General features: G+C 39.3%; 1 protein-coding gene across 4 annotated transcripts in view; it reads right to left on the bottom strand.

Annotated features, from left to right (window-relative positions):
• LRBA (LPS responsive beige-like anchor protein) overlaps window positions 1–21782 on the bottom strand; it is a 748688-nt gene that overhangs the window by 648932 nt on the left and 77974 nt on the right. For all 4 annotated transcript variants that reach the window (XM_022599722.3, XM_022599721.3, XM_022599723.3 and 1 more), the window contains one exon: window positions 10864–10959. In XM_022599722.3, coding sequence (XP_022455430.1) covers window positions 10864–10959 — 96 coding nt within the window. The remainder of the gene's footprint in view (window positions 1–10863; window positions 10960–21782) is intronic.

Here is a 21782-nt window from a genome sequence, read left to right as displayed (position 1 = left end):
AAAAACAACACCCATATATATATATACTGTCTACAAGAGACCCATTTCAGACCTAGGGACACACACAGACTGAAAGCAAGGGGATGGAAAAAGATATTCCATGCAAATGGAAATCAAAAGAAAGCTGGAGTAGCAATACTCATATCAGATAAAATAGATATTAAGATAAAGAATATTACAAGAGACAAGGAAGGGCACTACATAATGACCAAGGGATCAATCCAAAAAGAAGAAATAACAATTAGAAATATATATGCACCCAACAAAGGTGCACCTCAATATACAAGGCAACTGCTAACAGCTATAAAAGAGGAAATTGACACTAACACAATAATAGTGGGGGAGTTTAACACCTCACTTACACCAATGGACAGATCATCCAAAATGAAAATAAATAAGGAAACAGAAGCTTTAAATGACACAACAGACCAGATAGATTTAATTGATATTTATAGGACATTCCATCCAAAAACAGCAGATTACACTTTCTTCTCAAGTGCGCACAGAACATTCTCCAAGACAGATCACATCCTGGGTCACAAATAAAGCCTCAATAAATTTAAGACAACTGAAATCATATCAAGCATCTTTTCTGACCACAGTGCTATGAGATTAGAAATCGATTACAGGGGAAATTACATAGAAAACACAAACACATGGAGACTAAACAATACATTACAAAATAAACAAGAGGTCACTGAAGAAATCAAATAGGAAATCAAAAAATACCTAGAGACAAATGACAATGAAAACACGACAATCCAAAACCTGTGGGATGCAGCAAAAGCAGTTCTAAGAGGGAAGTTTATAGCTATACAAGCCTACCTCAAGAAACAAGAAGAATATCAAATAAACAATCTAACCTTAAACCTAAAGGAACTAGAGAAAGAAGAACAAACAAAACCAAAGGTTAGCAGAAGGAAAGAAATTATAAAGATCAGAGCAGAAATAAATGAAATAGAAACAAAGAAAACAATATCAAAGATCAATAAAACTAAAAGATGGTTCTTTGAGAAGATAAACAAAATTAATAAACCATCAGGCAGGCTCATCAAGAAAAAGAGGGAAAAGACTCAAATCAATAAAATTAGAACTGAAAAGGGACAAGTTACAATAGACACCACAGAAATACAAAGCATCCTAAGAGACTACTGCAAGCAACTCTATGCCAATAAAATGGACAACCCGGAAGAAATGGACAAATTCTTAGAAAGGTATAACCTTCCAAGACTGAACCCGGAAGAAACAGAAAATATGAACAGACCAGTCACAAGTAATGAAATTGAAACTGTGATTAAAAATCTTCCAACAAACAAAAGTCCTGGACCAGATGGCTTCACAGGTGAATTCTATCAAACATTTAGAGAAGACCTAACACCTATCCTTCTCAAGTTCTTCCAGAATACAGCAAAGGGAGGAACACTCACAAACTCATTCTTCGGAGGCCACCATCACCCTGATTACAAAACCAGACAAAGATGTCACGTAGAAAACTACAGACCGATATCACTCATGAACATACATGCAAAAATCCTCAACAAAATACTAGCAAACAGAATCCAACAGCACATTAAAAGGATCATACACCATGATCAAGTGGGGTTTAATCCCAAGAATGCAAGGATTCTTCAGTATATTCAAATGAATCGATGTGATACACCATACTAACAAACTGAAGAATAAAAACCATATGATGATCTCAATAGATGCAGAAAAAGCTTTTGACAAAATTCAACACCCATTTATGATAAAAACCCTCCAGAAAGTGGGCATAGAGGGAACCTACCTCCACATATTAAAGGCCATATACAACAAACCCACAGCAAACATTATTCTCAATGGTGAAAAAGTGAAAGCATTTCCTCTAACATCAGGAACAAGACAAGGATGTCCACTCTCACCACTATTATTCAACATAGTTTTGGAAGTCCTAGCCACAGCAATCAGAGAAGAAAAAGAAATAAAAGGAATACAAATTGGAAAAGAAGAGGTAAAACTGTCACTGTTTGCAGATGACATGATACTATACATAGAGAATCCTAAAAATGCCACCAGAAAACTAATAGAGCTAATCAATGAATTTGGTAAAGTTGCAGGACACAAAATTAATGCACAGAAATCTCTTGCATTTCTATACACTAATGATGAAAAACCTGAAAGACAAATTAAGGAAGCACTCCCATTTACCACTGCAACAAAAAGAATAAAATACCTAGGAATAAACCTACCTAGGGAGACAAAAGACCTGTATGCAGAAAACTATAAGACACTGATGAAAGTAATTAAAGATGTTACCAACAGATGGAGAGATATACCATGTTCTTGAATTGGAAGAATCAATATTGTGAAAATGACTATACTACCCAAAACAATCTACAGATTCAATGCAATCCCTATCAAATTACCTATGGAATTTTTTACAGAACTAGAACAAAAAATCTTAAAATGTGTTTGGAGACACAAAGGACACCAAATAGCCAAAGCAGTCTTGAGGGTAAAAAACACAGCAGGAGGAATCAGACTCCCGAACTTCACACTATACTACAAAGCTACAGTAATCAAGACAGTATGGTACTGGCACAAAAACAGAAACATAGATCAAAGGAACAAAATAGAAAGCCCAGAGATAAACCCACGCACCTATGGTCAACTAATCTATGAGAAAGGAGGCAAGGTTATACAATGGATAAAAGACAGCCTCTTCAATAAGTGGTGGGAAAACTGGACAGCTACATGTAAAAGAATGAAATTAGAACACTCCCTAACACCATACACAAAAATAATCTCAGGAGAGGACTGGGGTTGGCGGCGTGAACACAGCCTGCGGGGGGTTAGTGCACCATGGCTAGCCGGGAGGGAGACCGGGGAAAAGTCTGGACCTGCCGAAGAGGCAAGAGACTTTTTCTTCCCTCTCTGTTTCCTGGTGCGCGAGGAGAGGGGATTAAGAGTGCTGCTTAAAGGAGCTCCAGAGAAGAGCACGAGCCGCGGCTAAAAGCACGAACCCCAGGGACCAGCATGAGACGCTAAGGCTGCTTCTGCCGCCACCAAGAAGCCTGTGTGCGAGCACAGGTCACTATCCACACCCCCCTTCCAGGGAGCCTGGGCAAACCACCACTGCCAGAGTGTCCCAGGATCCAGGGACAACTTCCCCGGGAGAACACATGGCGCGCCTCAGGCTGGTGCAACGTCACACCAGCCTCTGCCGCCGCAGGCTCGCCCCACACTCCGTGCTCCTCCCTCCCCCCCGGACTGAATGAGCCAGAGTTCCCGAATCAGCGGCTCCTTTAATCCCGTCCTGTCTGAGTGAAGAACAGACGCCCTCCAGCGACCTAAACGCAGACGCGGGGCCAAATCCAAAGCTGAGCCCCTGGGAGCTGTGAGAACAAAGAAGAGAAAAGGAAATCTCTCCCAGCAGCCTCAAAAGCAGCGGATTAAAGCTCCACAATCAACTTGATGAACTCTGCATCTGTGGAATACATGAACAGACAACGAATCATCCCAAATTGAGGGGGTGGACTCTGACAGCAAGATTTATGATTTTCTCCCCATTTCCTCTTTTTGAGAGTGTGTATGTGTATGCTTCTGTGTGAGATTTTGTCTGTATAGCTTTGCTTTCACCATTTGTCCTAGGGTTCTGTCCGTACTTTTTTTTTTAAATTTTTTTCTTAATAATTATTTTTTATTTAAATAACTTTATTTCATTTTACTTTATCTTCTTTCATTCTTTCTTTCTTTCCTTCCTTCCCTCCTTTAGACAACGAATCATCCCAAATTGAGGAGGTGGACTTTGAGAGCAAGATTTATGATTTTTTCCCCTTTTCCTCTTTTTGTGAGTGTGTATGTGCATGCTTCTGTGTGAGATTTTGTCTGTATAGCTTTGCTTCCACCATTTGTCCTAGGGTTCTATCCGTCCCTTTTTTTTTTAAATTTTTTTCTTCATAATTATTTTTTATTTTAATAACTTTATTATATTTTATCTCACTTTATTTTTTTTATCTTGTCTTTCTTTCTTTTTTTCCTTCCTTCCCTCCTTCCTTCCTCCCTCCCTCCCTTCGTTCTTTCTTTCTTTCTTTCTTTCTTTCTTTCTTTCTTTCTTCTTCTACTAATTCTTTCTTTCTACTTTTTCTCCCTTTAATTCTGAGCTGTGTGGATGAAAGGTTCTTGCTGCTGCAGCCAGGAGTCAGTGCTGTGCATCTGAGGTGGGAGAAACAACTTCAGGACACTGGGCCACAAGAGACCTCCCAGTTCCACATAAAATCAAATGGCGAAAATCTCCCAGAGATCCCCATCTCAACACCAGCACCCAGCTTCACTCAACGACCAGCAAGCTACAGTACTGGACACCCTATGCCAAACAACTAGCAAGACAGGAACACAACCACACGCATTAGCAGAGAGGCTGCCTAAAATCATAATAAGTCCACAGACACCCCAAAACACACCACCAGACGTGGACCTGCCCACCAGAAAGACAAGATCCAGCCTCATCCACCAGAACACAGGCACTAGTCCCCTCCACCAGGAAGCCTACACAACCCACTGAACCAACCTTAGTCACTGGGGACAGACACCAAAAACAACAGGAACTACGAACCTGCAGCCTGCAAAAAGGAGACCCCAAACACAGTAAGATAAGCAAAATGAGAAGACAGAAAAACACACAGCAGATGAAGGAGCAAGATAAAAACCCACCAGCCCTAACAAATGAAGAGGCAATAGGCAGTCTACCTGAAAAAGAATTCAGAATAATGATAGTAAAGATGATCCAAAATCTAGGAAATAGAATAGACAAAATGCAAGAAACATTTAACAAGGACCTAGAAGACCTAAAGATGAAACAAGCGACGATGAACAACACAATAAATGAAATTTAAAATACTCTAGATGGGATCAATAGCAGAATTGCTGAGGCAGAAGAATGGATAAGTGACCTGGAAGATAAAATAGTGGAAATAACTACTGCAGAGCAGAATAAAGAAAAAAAGAATGAAAAGAACTGAGGACAGTCTCAGAGACCTCTGGGACAACATCAAACGCACCAACATTCGAATTATAGGGATTCCAGAAGAAGAAGAGAAAAAGAAAGGGACTGATAAAATATTTGAAGAGATTATAGTTGAAAACTTCCCTAATATGGGAAAGGAAATAGTTAATCAAGTCCAGGAAGCACAGAGAGTCCCATACAAGATAAATCAAAGGAGAAATACGCCAAGACACATATGAATCAAACTGTCAAAAATTAAATACAAAGAAAACATATTAAAAGCAGCAAGGGAGGGCTTCCCTGGTGGCACAGTGGATGAGAGTCCGCCTGCCAATGGAGGGGACACGGGTTCGTGTCCCGGTCTGGGAAGATCCCACATGCCGCGGAGAGGCTGGGCCCGTGAGCCATGGCCGCAGAGCCTGTGCGACCGGAGCCTGTGCTCCGCAACAGGAGAGGCCACAACAGTGAGAGGCCCACATAACACCAAAAAAAAAAAAAAAAAAGCAGCAAGGTAAAAACAACAAATAACACACAGGGGAATCCCCATAAGGTTAACAGCTGATCTTTCAGCAGAAACTCTGCAAGCCAGAAGGGACTGGCAGGACATATTTAAAGTGATGAAGGAGAAAAACCTACAGCCAATATTACTCTACCCAGAAAAGATCTCATTCAGATTTGATGGAGAAATTAAAACCTTTACAGACAAGCAAAAGCTGAGAAAGTTCAGCACCACCAAACCAGCTTTACAACACATGCTAAAGGAACATCTCTAGACAAGAAACACAAGAGAAGGAAAAGACCTACAATAACGAACCCAAAACAATTAAGAAAATGGGAATAGGAACATACATATCAATAATTACCTTAAATGTAAATGGACTAAATGCTCCCACCAAAAGACGTAGATTGGTTGAATGTATACAAAAACAAGACCCATATATATGCTGTCTACAAGAGACCCACTTCAGATCTAGAGACACATACAGACTGATAGTAAGGGGATGGAAAAAGATATTCCATGCAAATGGAAACCAAAAGAAAGCTGGAGTAGCAATTCTCATATCAGACAAAATAGACTTTAAAATAAAGACTATTAGAAGAGACAAAGAAGGACACTACATAATGATCAAGGGATCGATCCAAGAAGAAAATATAACAATTGTAAATATTTATGCACCCAACATAGGAGCACCTCAATACATAAGGCAAATACTAACAGCCATAAAAGGGGAAATCGACAGTAACACATTTATAGTAGGGGACTTTAACACCCCACTTTCACCAATGGACAGATCATCCAAAATGAAAATAAATAAGGAAACACAAGCTTTAAATGATACATTAAACAAGATGGACTTAATTGATATTTATAGGACACTCCATCCAAAAACAACAGAATACACATTTTTCTCAAGTGCTCATGGAACATTCTCCAGGATAGATCACATCTTGGGTCACAAATCAAGCCTTGGTAAATTTAAGAAAAATGAAATTGTATCAAGTATATTTTCCGACCACAACGCTATGAAAAATGCAATTTTTACATGGGCAAAAGATCTGAATGAACATGTCTCCAAAGAAGATATGCAAATGGCCATAAGGACATGGAATGATGCTCAGCATCATCAGTCATGAAGGAAACGCATATCAAAACCACAATGAGATATTACTTAACACCCACTAGGATGGCTATAATCAAAAAGACAGACATTAACAAGTGTTGGCAAGCAAGTGGAGAAACTTGAACTCTACCAAATTGCTGATGGGATTATGAAATAAATATAGCCACTTTGGAAAACAAACTGGGAATCCCTCAAACGGTTGAACATAGACAATATGCCTCAGCAATTCCACTCCTTCATTTCCAAGAGAAATGAAAACATAAGTACACATAAAAACTTGCACATAAAAGCCCATAAAGCATTCCCAAAAAGTGGAATCAACTCAAAATCCACTGATTAAAGAATAATTAAACAAAATGTGCTATATCCTTTCAATATTAGTCAGCCATTAAAAGTAATGAAGCTGGCCTTCCCTGGTGGCGCAGTGGTTGAGAGTCCGCCTGCCGATGCAGGGGACACGGGTTCCTGGCCTGGTCCCAGTCTGGGAAGATCCCACATGCCGCGGAGCGGCTGGGCCCGTGAGCCATGGCCACTGAGCCTGCGCATCCATAGCCTGTGCTCCGCAACGGAGAGGCCACAACAGTGAGAGGCCCATGTACCGCAAAAAAAAAAAGAAGTAATGAAGCAGTGATACATACTACAACATGAATGGATCTTGAAAACAGTAGTGGTAAGTAGAAAAAGCCTATCACAGAAGTCCAGACATCACATGATTCCACTTGCATGAACTGTCCAGAAGAGACAAATCCATATAGACAGAAAGTAGAACAGCAGTTGCCTAGGCCTGGGAGTTTGCAGTGAAATGTGTCCAGTGACTGCTAAGGAGTGCAGGGTTTCTTCTGGGTGTGATGAAAATTTCTAAAATTGATTGTGATAATGGTTACACAGCTTGGTGAACACACTTAACCATTCACTGCACACTTTAAATGAATGAATCATATGATATGGGGATTATAAATCAATAAAGCTGTTAAAAAAAGATCATACTACAAAGTTTTTGTTTTCTTGTTATTTATAATTTACAATAATTACTGTTACTTATAATTAACAATTTCTTGTTATTATAATTTACGTAGGCATTTCTGTTGACATCATACATACACATATATTCTTTTATATGTATAAGATATTCCATAAAACATGAAAAAATCATAGAGCCAAATTTATGTAATAACACAATGGATACTTCAAGAGGCTGATTTAAACTGAATGTTGGGGACTTCCCTGGTGGCGCAGTGGTTAAGACTGCAAGCTCCCAATGTAGGGGGCCTGGTTCAATCCCTGGCCAGGGATTAGATCCCACATGCATGCCACAACTAAGGAACCAGCAAGCCGCAACTAAAGAGCCCACAAACCGCAACTAAGGAGCCTGACTGCCACAACTAAGGATCCCACATGCCGCAACTAAGAAGCCCACCTGCCACAACTAAGAGCCAGCGCAACCAGATAAACAAATAAAATAAAGTAAAATAAAATGAATGTTGCAATAAGAAAAAAAATTAAAAAGTACATATTCACTGTATACATATGCTCTCTCTCACTGAAACATGAGAGTAGAGGATGTGAAAGCTTTCTAAAACTAATTTACCCATAAATACTTTAAGTTCCCTTTAAAAGCTATGTTTAAGGGAAAAAATGAGTCACTAAATATATTTAAAACACCTTTTCTCTGAAAGTTCCAAAAGCTGTGTAGTTGAACTGCCCCACTTTCAAGATACATATAAGTAAATAGAATGGACACATTACTATCTCAAAGAATTATAAATAATAAAGTTATAACATGCATGAAAAAGAGATTAATCTCATGAGAATACTTTATTTTTTAAAGGGAACCCTCTTGCACTGTTGATGGGAATGTAAATGGATACAGTCACTATGGAGAACAGTATGGAGGTTCCTTAAAAAACTAAAAATAGAATTACCATAAGACCCAGCAATCCCACTGCTGGGCATATACCCTGAGAAAACCATATTTAAAAAAGAGACATGTCCCACAATGTTCACTGCAGCACTATTTACAATAGTCAGGACATGGAAGCAACCTAAGTGTCCATCGACAGAGGAATGGATAAAGCAGATGTGGCACATACATACAATGGAATATTACTCAGCCATAAAAAGAAACAAGATTGAGTTATTTGTAGTGAGGTGGATGGACCTACAGTCTGTCATACAGAGTGAAGTCAGTCAGAAAAATAAAAACAAATACCGTATGCTAACACATATATATGGAATCTAAAAAAAAAAAAAACTGGTTCTGAAGAACCTAGGGGCAGGACAGAAATAAAGACGCAGACGTAGAGAATGGACTTGAGGACACAGGGAGGGGGAAGGGTAAACTGTGACGAAGTAAGAGACTAGCACTGACATATATACACTACCAAACGTAAAATAGATAGCTAGTGGGAAGCAACTGCATAGCACAGGGAGATCAGCTCAGTACGTTGTGACCACCTAGATGGGTGGGATAGGGAGGGTGGGAGGGAGGCATAAGAGGGAGGGGATATGGGGGTATACGTATACGTATAGCTGATTCACTTTGTTATACAGCAGAAACTAATACAACATTGTAAAGCAATTACACTCCAATAAAGATGTTTTTAAAAAACTATATATTTAAATATATATATTTAAAGGGTGGATCTGGATATGTTTTTCTCTTATTTATTTATTTATTTGTTTATTTATTTATGGCTGCACTTGGTCCTTGTTGCTGCGCACGGGCTTTCTCTAGTTGCAGCGAGCGGGGACTACTCTTCGTTGTGGTGCGCGGGCTTCTTATCGCAGTGTCTTCTCTTGTTGCAGAGTACAGGCTACAGGCGTGCGGGTTTGGTGGTTGTGGCTTGCAGGCTCTAGAGTGCAGGCTCAGTAGTTGTGGTGCACGGGCTTAGCTGCTCTGCAGCATGTGGGATCTTCCCACACCAGGGCTCGAGCCTGTGTCACCTGGTAGGCAGATTCTTAACCACTACGCCACCAGGGAAGTCCCAAGAATACTTTTTTATGTTGGAGACAAACGATAAGCTCAATGCCAACAGAGTACAATTATTCTAGAAAGCTTCAAATCTAAAATGGTTATTAAGGAAAAATTATAAAGAAAAAAATAATATGAGCAATAAAACTTTCCAAAGAAAACTGTGTGTTTTGTGTGAAGCATTCAAATATCACAAATATCCTTTCAAAACACTCTCTTCTTTCTGCAGGTATTGCCTGGCTACATAGGGGCCACAAGCAAGTAGGATATTATGAGAACAAAAGTAAAAAATGAATAAAAGGTAACCTCAGAAGAATAGGCTGAAATATCTTCAAAAAATGTATGCTTGTAACAGGCACACCAATGTCATAATGAAGTAAAAAAGCTTCCATAAATAATACATATACATTATATAATGTAATCCTATAATATTTTGAAACATTACAGATATTACTGCCATACATAACTGTCTTATTTATAAACTGATTAACAGATTACAAGAATGCTGAGATTGATATTATATGGAAACACACAGGTTAGAAAAACTTGCCTAGAAAGTTTCCAAGAGTAACTCTCAGGTGCAAAAGAAACAGGAATCAGGAAATGTAAGGCTAAAGAAAGATCTTCAGAAAGATAAAACTGAAAGTGTTACACATAAATTTCTTTTTTTTTTTAACATCTTTATTGGAGTATAATTGCTTTACAATGGTGTGTTAGTTTCTGCTTTATAACAAAGTGAATCAGCCTTACGTATACATATATCTCCATATCTCCTCCCCCTTGCATCTCCCTCCCACCCTCCCTATCCCACCCATCCAGGTGGTCACAAAGCACCGAGCTGATCTCCCTGTGCTATGTGGCTGCTTCCCACTAGCTATCTATTTTACGTTTGGTAGTGTATATATGTCCATGCCACTCTCTCACTTTGTACCAACTTACCCTTCCCCCTCCCCGTGTCCTCAAGTCCATAAATTTCTGTTTGAGAATGCAAAGATAAAATTCCTAAGACAAAATGGCTTATGTTGAAAAGAACTGGGTTCTTATTCCACTGAGGCCCCAAGGGGTGAGTGGACAGCTTTCTTAACTTCTTAGAGCCTCTATTTCTTCACCTCTAAAACAGTCAGGAAAAAGTAACATGCACAATTGCTGTAAAGATTAAGTTAGGCTGTGCAAAGAAGTTTCTCCCTAACACAGAACCTGTCAGGAGTGTTTACAGGGCCATACTTTCAGGAAGCAAAAGAAAGAAAAAAGAACTTCAAGTGATTTCCTCGTTAAGATTTACTTACTGCAGCACTCTTTCCTGGAAAGTTGAAAAAGGCATCCGGACCATACTTCTGTGGCATGTGCTTTAACACAGACAGCAACTTTCCAGCATGTGGAGGCTATGAAAATAATCAACAATTCATTAACCACATTATTCACCATAAAACAAAAATACCTACTTCTAGTACAGACATACTTTAATATATCCCCAAATAACTAAATAATTCTATAAGCTAAAAAGCATATAAAATAACCTCCTTAAAGGAAGGTTATTTTCAACTACCTTAAAGAAATGAACAATGCACTCTATGCCATTTTTTTTTATGAGGCGTTGGATTAATATGAGCCAACAGCATTTGGCACGTAACTCTTCACACTACAGCAAAAACGACCTTTCAAAATTACAAACTACATCAACCCACTACTCATCCCTTTTTAAAGCACTTTTTAATTTCACCAAAAAATAATGCTTACCAAGTCCCACTGTTAAAGGCACTTTAAAAACAATAAAATATTTTAGCCTCATAACCACACTAGGGGTTATTTTCACTCCATTTTGCAAAGGAGGAATCTGAGTCAGAGGAACATGTCCAAGGTCATACAGGTAGTAAGTGACAAGGATAGGATAAGAATTCAGTCTGACTCCAGAGTCCATGCTTCTAATTACTACACTTTCACTGTTACATTATTCTATCTCTCCTATAGCTTCCGTCTTTAAAATAAAGACCAAAATCCCTAACATGGCCCACAAGATAGTTTACATATCTCCTTAACCTCTTTTGCCTCTCTCTGCACTCTATCTACAATGCCTTCTCTGTCTTCTTCCCATAATAGGGCCTGAGCACAAGCTATTCCTTCTGCTTAAAATGTTCTCACTAGGCCTATTCCCCCCTCCCCAGCCTCCTCCACCTTAACTAAATAAATCTTACCCATCCATTGAAGTTCATCTTAATGATCACTTCTCAGGGCAGTCTTCCCTGACCTCTGAGAATGGATCAAATCTCCCTATCACATTTCATTCTACAAAATATCTCTACTATACAGCATGTATAAAAGTTGTAACATTACATTTATTTGATTAATGCCTCTTTGACCCACAAGTCTCCTCTAATACATTAAACGACCAACAGCTAAAACGACAAGGCACATTTACATTTAGGAAAAGCAAAGGACAATCAAATATACCTTATCATTTCAATCAGTTTAGAAAGTGTAGTACATTCCTCTTAAAAGTTAAAAGTTCAAAACAGTGTCAAACTACAAGTGAAATCATTGGCTTGCCTTCATCTTATCTGGTAGCTGCTCTAAATTATCATTAATAACTATCTAAAAGAGTTTGGCAACCTTTTACCTAAATGTTAAGTGGAAAGCTTCATTCATAAGTGATCAAGAAATTTTCAATTAACCACACTGTTCAATTATAAAAGTGTAATAACAAGTTATTACAATCACAATGATTTTTTAAAATAAATTCTAAAATGAAATCACCAAAAATAATATGCAGTCAAAAATAAAAATATAACTTTGTAGCATTTCTAGAGAAATCAATCCTCAAAATTTCCTTTTCTATAAACCAATCAAAAAGCATACATTAAGACAAGCACTTCATCCACAGATACTGCTAGGGGACTGTATACTAAGAAAGCCTTTCAGAAAATAATTCAAGAGTCTTTAAAAATGTTCACCCATTGATATACTATTTCCACATATAAAAATATGTGCTAAAGTAATAATCAAAAAAGCAGACACAGATTTAGATACAGGGATTTTTCACTGCACTGATATGATAGCAAAAGCTACATAAGCTCTGAGCAAGGCCCTGCTCTTGTTTTATTAATAGGTCATTATTTTTTTCCCTCCCATAAGCAGCTACATTAACATGCTTAAACTTTTTATATGTGTTCCTTTAAAAATGTGTTTCTGTGTGCCTATACTTAAAATTTAAATGATGCTGGGTTAGATATATCATTCTATTTCTTACTTTCTTCCTGCTTTTTGGTATCTATTCTTATTACTCTGTTCATTAATTCTAACTGCTATATAATAATCTATTCTATGCATCCAATACATTTTACCTATCTATTCTCCTAAAGATAAACACATGTTGACAATTCACTGCCATCAAAAATAATGCTTCAGTGAACATCCTCATACATATTTCCTTACAGAACTATGTGAGAATTTCTTGGAACATGCACTCAGGAGCAAACTACTAATTCATTGGATATGGGTATAATTTAAGTGACTAACTAGTACTAGATTACTCTTGAGGTTGGCTCCATTGGTGTTCATTCCAACCAGTAGCACACAGCTTTAAAATAGCTCTATCTCTCCAATTATACTTGCTATTATCCAACTCTATAATTCTTAATACAAATGACGTAAGGTGACATATCAACACTGCTTTCATTTGAACATCTCTAATTATTAGTGATTTAGTGTTTATTTGATTATGGGATTTCTCTCTCTGTAAATAGATATCTGTTCATATCCTTTCCTATTTTCTTATAGTTTTCTATATTCACCAATATAACAAAAAATGTTTTAATTACATATTCAGAACACATAAATTATTTGAATATAAATCAAAACCAAAATCAAACCAGTATACTTCTTCTTCTGGACATGACACAGTAACAGGACCTATACTTTCCAACTCACCATAATCAACTTGAAAACTGGACAAAATGTATGAAACTAAAACTGTTTTCACACTAGCTCAAGACTGTGATCCTTGAGAAAGGGAAACAAAATGAGGCATGAGATTACCCAGACTTTCTACCTGCAGTCAACTTCCTTATCACATATCATTGCACAGGGAGAAGAAAACCAAACAGAGCTTGAAATTTTCATTGAGCTGATGAGGCAGAAATTCGAGGATGGGTAGTCTGAGGTGGACAGAAACTTCAGGGCAGAGTACTACAGAGGAAGGACCTATGCAGAGAAGAAACTCCAGAAATCTGCACTGACCCTTTGGCATAATACCAAACTGCTCATTTCTACCTTAAAATTCAACAAGGTGGGGTAGCCAAGATTTTGACAGCCATCAGTCAAAGAATTCCCAGAGCAAATATAGAGCCAGGAATTGCTGAGACCCTACTAGGCACTATGGAGAGACCACAGTCTTGCTTGCCTCATGTCTGAGACTTAGGGTCATTCACAAAGACCCTAGAAAAGTCAGGCCAGAATAAGGCTGCCCTAATAATAATAAGCCCTGGAGTAACAGCCTAGATTGGCTGACCAAAAAAACTTTTAAACTAGCCTGAAAGGATAAAGTTAATCCACAAGCAACTTACCTGCCTGCAAAAACAGTCTAACAATCTTAAAAGAACTATGACAGAATCCAACACTCAACAGGGAATAACTCACTATAACTAACATCACTATGCCTAAAATCACTAGTATAAAACAGGAAAATAGGGCTTCCCTAGTGGTGCAGTGGTTGAGAGTCCACATGCCAATGCAGGGGACGCGAGTTCGTGCCCCGATCTGGGAAGATCCCACACGCCGCGGAGCGGCTGGGCCCGTGAGCCATGGCCACTGAGCCTGCGCGTCATCCGGAGCCTGTGCTCCGCAACGGGAGAGGCCACGACAGTGATAGGACAGCGTACCACAAAAAAAAAAACACACACACACAAAAAAACAGGAAAATATGACCTACAAGTAAAAGCAGAATGAGTGAGCAAAAAACTGACCTAGAAAATGACAGAGATGACAGAATTAGTGGATGAGAACATTAAAGCAACTATTAATATGCTGCATATTCTCAATGATTTAAAGGAAAACAAGAATGAGGGAACAAATGAAAGATATTAAAAAGAACCAAATAGAACTGACAGAGATTAAAAGTATCTGAAATCTGAAAATTTTAATGGCTGTTAACACATTACAGAAGAAAAGATCAACTGCCTTAAAAATATAGCAATAAAAGCAATCTAAAATGAAGCACAGGGACTTCCCTGGTGGCACAGTGGTTAAGAATCCACCTGCCAATGCAGGGGACATGGGTTCGAGCCCTTGTCCAGGAAGATCCCACATGCTATGGAGCAACTAAGCCCATGAGCCACAACTACTGAAACCCAACGTGCCTAAAGCCTGTGCTCCACAACAAGAGAAGCCACTGCAATGAGAAGCCTGTGCACCGCAACAAAGAGTAGCTCCCACTCACCGCCAACTAGAGAAAGCCCGGGCGCAGCAACCAAGACCCAGTGCAGCCAATAAATAAATAAATAAATTTATTTATTTAAAAATCAATAAAATAAAATGAAGCACAAAGAGAAAAGACTAAAACAAATGTGAACAGATCTCAGTGACCCAAGGGGCACTACCAAGAAGATTAAAAAACATGTAACTGGAGTCCCAGAAGGAGGGGGAGAGGGACAAAAAAATGATATTTGAAAAAATAATTATCAAAATGTTCCCAAATTTGATGAAAATTATAAGCCCACAGATGCAAGAACCCCTAATAAGGATAAATACAAGGTAAACCACACCAAGAAACATAATAAAATCACTGCAAACCTTAAAAGCAGGCAGAGAACCTGAGTTCAATACAAAGAAGCTAAAGAGTACAATCATTTTAATACAATAAATTAGAGTGTACAATTGCAGAGCACAAATTCAGATATACTTAAACAGAGGCAGATTAAGGATCAGCTGGCTGAGTAGTTGCTGTAGGCAATGATTTCTAAAGAGCTCTAAAATAAGCCTAGAAATGCAACAAAAACGGAGAAAATATTTACTAGTATTCCTCTAAGGCATAAGTAACTAAAGAGTAGGAAGAAACAGTTTGATAAGGCACCTGGAGTTCAAACTCAGTTGACCACTACCACCCATTGCAAAGTACCAGGAAATTGCATCTAAAGAGGGCGGAGCCAATTAGCACAGCGCTTTTGTTCAGTGGGTGGGTTATTCAAGTTTAAACTACTCAGACTGATACAAAGAGAAGCTAGATGCTGCTACCCAACATTTTTATTTCTCTGTCCTTACCCTTTCCCTCTAACTTAATGTTGATTTTTATGTTGAATTTTAAAATGTTGAAATTTTAAAAAAATAAAAATTATTTAAAACATTTGAGGAAGGACCAAATTACCAACCTGCCTGGAACACCCAGTTCTCTTCGTCCACACCTGTGTCAGGTGATGGCAAAAGTAGCTGTAGAGTGGGGGGAAGAAGGAAGATGGCGGAAGAGTAAGACGCGGAGATCACCTTCCTCCCCACAGATACACCAGAAATACATCTACACGTGGAACAACTCCTACAGAACACCTACTGAACGCTGGCAGAAGACCTCAGACCTCCCAAAAGGCAAGAAACTCCCCACGTACCTGGGTAGGGCAAAAGAAAAAAGAATAAACAGAGACAACAGAACAGGGACGGGACCTGCACCAGTGGGAGGGAGATGTGAAGGAGGAAAGGTTTCCACACACTCGGAAGCCCCTTCGCGGGCGGAGACTGCGGGTGGCGGAGCGGGGTAAGCTTCGGAGCCGCGTAGGAGAGCGCAGCAACAGGGGCGCGGAGGGCAAAGCGGAGAGATTCCCGCACAAAGAATCGGTGCCGACCAGCACTCACCAGCCCGAGAGGCTTGTCTGCTCACCCGCCGGTGAGCAGGGGCTGGGGGCTGAGGCTCCGGCTTCGGTCGGAGCGCAGGGAGAGGACTGGGGGTGGTGGCGGGAACACAGCCTGCAGGGGGTTAGTGCACCACGGCTAGCCGGGAGGGAGTCCAGGGAAAAGTCTGGACCTGCCGAAGAGGCAAGAGACGTTTTCTTCTCTCTTTGTTTCCTGGTGCGCGAGGAGAGGGGATTAAGAACACTGCTTAAAGGACCTCCAGAGACGGACATGAGCTGCGGCTAAAAGCGCGGACCCCAGAGACGGGCATGGACGCTAAGGCTGCTGCTGCCGCCACCAAGAAGCCTGTGTGCGAGCACAGGTCACTCTCCACACCTCCCTTCTGGGGAGCCTGTGCCACCCGCCACTGCCACGGTGCCAGGAAACAGGGACAACTCCCCCGGGAGAACGCACGGCGCACCTCAGGCTGGTGAAACGACCCGCTGACCTCTGCCGCCGCAGGCCCGCCCCGCATCCGCACCCCTCCCTCTCCCCGGCCTGAGTGAGCCAGAGCCCCCGAATCAGCGGCTCCTTTAACCCCATCCTGTCTGAGTAAGGAACAGACGCCCTCCAGCCACCTACACGCAGAGGCGGGGCCCAATCCAAAGCTGAGCCCCTGGGAGCTGTGAGAACAAAAAACAGAAAGGGAAATCTCTCCCAGCAGCCTCAGGAGCAGCGGATTAAAGCTACACAATCAACTTGATGTACCTGAATCTGTGGAATACCTAAATAGACAACGAATCATCCCAACTTGAGGAGGTGGACATTGAGAGCAAGATTTATGATTTTTTCCCCTTTTCCTCTTTTTGTGAGTGTGTATGTGTATGCTTCTGTGTGAGATTTTGTCTTTATACCTCTGCTTTCACCATTTCTCCTAGGGTTCTTTGCGTCCGTTTTTTTTTTTCTTGTAAAAAAAATTTTTTTTTTAATAACTACTTTTCATTTTAATAACTTTTATCTTACTCTATTTTATCCTCTTTCTTTCTTTCTTTTTCTTTCCTTCTACCTTTTCTCCCTTTTATTCTGAGCTGTGCGGATGAAAGGCTCTTGGTGCTGCAGCCAGGAGTCAGTGCTGTGCCTCTGAGGTGGGAGAAACAACTTCAGGACACAGGTCCACAAGAGACCTCCCAGCTCCACATAATATTAAACAGTGAAAATCTCCCAGACACCTCCATCTCAACGCTAAGACCCAGCTCCACTCAACGACCAGCAAGCTACAGTGCTGGACACCCTATGCCAAACAACTAGCAAGACAGGAACACAACCCCACCCATTGGCAGAGAGGCTGCCTAAAATCATAATAAATCCACAGACACCCAAAACACACCACCAGACGTGGAGCTGCCAACCAGAAAGACAAGATCCAGCCTCATCCACCAGGACACAGGCACTAGTCCCCTCCACCAGGAAGCCTACACAACCCACTGAACCAACTTTAGCCACTGGGGACAGACACCAAAAACAATGGGAACTACGAACCTGCAGCCTGCAAAAAGGAGACCCCAAACACAGTAAGATAAGCAAAATGAGAAGAGAGAAAAACAAACAGCAGATAAAGAAGCAAAACAAAACCCCACCAGACCTAACAAATGAAGAGGAAATAGGCAGTCTACCTGAAAAATAATACAGAATAATGAAAGTAAAGATGATCCAAAATATAGGAAATAGAATAGAGAAAATGCAAGAAACATTTAACAAGGACCTACAAGAACTAAAGATGAAACAAGCAACGATGAACAACACAAAAATTGAAAGTAAAAATACTCTAGATGGGATCAATAGCAGAATAACTGAGGCAGAAGAACGGATAAGTGACCTGGAAAATAAAATAGTGGAAATAACTACTGCAGAGCAGAATAAAGAAAAAAGAATGAAAAGAACTGAGGACAGTCTCAGAGACCTCTGGGACAACATTAAACAAACCAACATTTGAATTATAGGGGTTCCAGAAGAAGACGAGAAAAAGAAAGGGACTGAGAAAATATTTGAAGGGATTATAGATGAAAACTTCCCTAATATGGAAAAGGAAATAGTTAATCAAGTCCAGGAAGCACAGAGAGTCCCATACAGGATAAATCCAAAGAGAAACACGCCAAGACACATATTACTCAAACTGTCAAAAATTAAATACAAAGAAAACATATTAAAAGCAGCAAGGGAAAAACAACAACACACAAGGGAATCCCCATAAGGTTAACAGTTGATCTTTCAGCAGAAACTCTGCAGGCCAGAAGGGACTGGCAGGACATACTTAAAGTGATGAAGGAGAAAAACCTAGAGCCAATATTGCTCTACCCAGCAAGGATCTCATTCAGATTTGATGGAGAAATTAAAACCTTTACAGACAAGCAAAAGCTGAGAAAGTTCAGCACCACCAAACCAGCTCTACAACAACTGCGAAAGGAACTTCTCTAGGCAAGAAACACAAGAGAAGGAAAAGACCTACAATAACAAAACCAAAACAATTAAGAAAATGGGAATAGGAAGATACATATCGATAATTACCTTAAATGTAAATGGATTAAATGCTCCCACCAAAAGACACAGACTGGCTGAATGGATACAAAAACAAGACCCATATATATGCTGTCTACAAGAGACCCACTTCAGACCTAGAGACACATACAGACTGAAAGTAAGGGGATGGAAAAAGATATTCCATGCAAGTAGAAACCAAAAGAAAGCTGGAGTAGCAATTCTCATACCAGACAAAATAGACTTTAAAATAAAGACTATTAGAAGAGACAAAGAAGGACACTACATAATGATCAAGGGATCAATCCAAGAAGAAGATATAACAACTGTAAATATTTATGCACCCAACATAGGAGCACCTCAATACATCAGGCAAATGCTAACAGCCAGAAAAGGGGAAATCGACAGTAACACATTCATACTAGGGGCCTTTACCACTCCACTTTCACCAATGGACAGATCATCCAAAATGAAAATAAATAAGGAAACACAAGCTTTAAATGATACATTAAACAAGATGGACTTAATTGATATTTATAGGACATTCCATCCAAAAACAACAGAATACACATTTTTCTCAAGTGCTCATGGAACATTCTCCAGGACAGATCATATCTTGGGTCACAAATCAAGTCTTGGTAAATTTAAGAAAATTGAAATTGTATCAAGTATCTTTTCCGACCACAACGCTATGACACTAGATATCAATTACAGGAAAAGATCTGTAAAAAATACAAACACATGGAGGCTAAACAATACACTATTTAATAACGAAGTGATCACTGAATAAATCAAAGAGGAAATCAAAAAATACCTAGAAACAAATGACGACGGAGACACAACGACCCAAAACCTATGGGATGCAGCAAAAGCAGTTCTAAGAGCGAAGTTTATAGCAATACAATCCTACATTAAGAAAGAGGAAACATCTCGAATAAACAGCCTAACCTTACATGTAAAGCAATTAGAGAAAGAAGAACAAAAAACATCCAAAGTTAGCAGAAGGAAAGAAATCATAAAGATGAGATCAGAAATAAATGAAAAAGAAATGAAAGAAATGATAGCAAAGATCAATAAAACTCAAAGCTGGTTCTTTGAGAAGATAAACAAAATTGATAAACCATTAGGCAGACTCATCAAGAAAAAAAGGGAGAAGACTCAAATCAATATAATTAGAAATGAAAAAGAGGAAGTAACAACTGACACTGTAGAAATACAAAAGATCATGAGAGATTACTGCAAGCAACTCTATGCCAATAAAAAGGACAACCTGGAAGAAATGGACAAATTCTTAGAAATGCACAACACGCCAAGACTGAATCAGGAAGAAATAGAAAATATGAACAGACCAAACACAAGCACTGAAATTGAAACTGTGGTTAAAAATCTTCCAACAAACAAAAGCCCAGGACCAGATGGCTTCACAGGCGAATTCTATCAAACATTTAGAGAAGAGCTAACAGCTATTCTTCTCAAACTCTTCCAAAATATAGCAGAGGAAGGTACACCCCCAAACTCATTCTACGAGGCCACCATCACCCTGATACCAAAACCAAACAAAGATGTCACAAAGAAAGAAAACTACACACCAACATCACTGATGAACACAGATGCAAAAATCCTCAAAAAATACTAGCAAACAGAATCCAACAGCACATTAAAAGGATCATACAACATGATCAAGTGGGGTTTATTCCAGCAATGCAAGGATTCTGCAATATAGGCAAACCAATCAACGTAATACACCATATTAACAAACTGAAGGAGAAAAACCACATGATCATCTCAATAAATGCAGAGAAAGCTTTCAACAAAATTCAACACCCATTTATGATAAAAACTCTGCAGAAAGTAGGCATAGAGGGAACTTTCCTCAACATAATAAACCCACAGCCAACATCGTCCTCAATGGTGAAAAACTGAAAGCATTTCCACTAAGATCAGGAACAAGACAAGGTTGCCCACTCTCACCACTAGTATTCAACATAGTTTTGGAAGTTTTAGACACAGCAATCGGAGAAGAAAAGGAAATAAAAGGAATCCAAATTGGAAAAGAAGAAGTAAAGCTGTCACTGTTTGCAGATGACATGATATTATACAAAGAGAATCCTAAGGATGCTACCAGAAAACTACTAGAGCTAATCAGTGAATTTTGGAAAGCAGCAAGATACAAAATTAATGCACAGAAATCTCTTGCATTCCTATACACTAATGATGAAAAATCTGAAAGTGAAATCAAGAAAACACTCCCATTTACCATCGCAGCAAAAAGAATAAAATATCTAGGAATAAACCTACCTAAGGAGACAAAAGACCTGTATGCAGAAAATTATAGGACACTGATGAAAGAAATTAAAGATGATACAAATAGATGGAGAGATATACCATGTTCTTGGATTGCAAGAATCAACATTGTGAAAATGACTCTACTACCCAAAGCAATCTACAGATTCAATGCAATCCCTATCAAGCTACCATTGGCATTTTTCACAGAACTAGAACAAAAAATTTCACAATTTGTATGGAAACACAAAAGACCCCGAATAGCCAAAACAATCTTGAGAACGAAAAACGGAGCTGGAGGAATCAGGCTCCCTGACTTCAGACTAAACTACAAAGCTACAGTAATCAAGACAGTATGGTACTGGCACAAAAACAGAAACATAGATCAATGGAACAGGATAGAAAGCCCACAGATAAACCCATGCACATATGGTCACCTTATCTTTGATAAAGTAGGCAGGACTGTACAGTGGAGAAAGGACAGCCTCTTCAATAAGTGGTGCTGGGAATACTGGACAGGTACATGTAAAAGTATGAGATTAGAACACTCCCTAACACCATACACAAAAATAAGCTC

The sequence above is a fragment of the Delphinapterus leucas genome, chromosome 5, assembly GCF_059928025.1.
Source record: "Delphinapterus leucas isolate spDelLeu-1000000601 "Yukka" chromosome 5, BTC_Dleu_Yukka2, whole genome shotgun sequence".
NCBI classification, from domain to species: domain Eukaryota; kingdom Metazoa; phylum Chordata; class Mammalia; order Artiodactyla; family Monodontidae; genus Delphinapterus; species Delphinapterus leucas.
The sequence above is the reverse complement of the archived record's forward strand: the minus strand, read 5'-3'. Positions and strand labels throughout refer to the sequence as shown.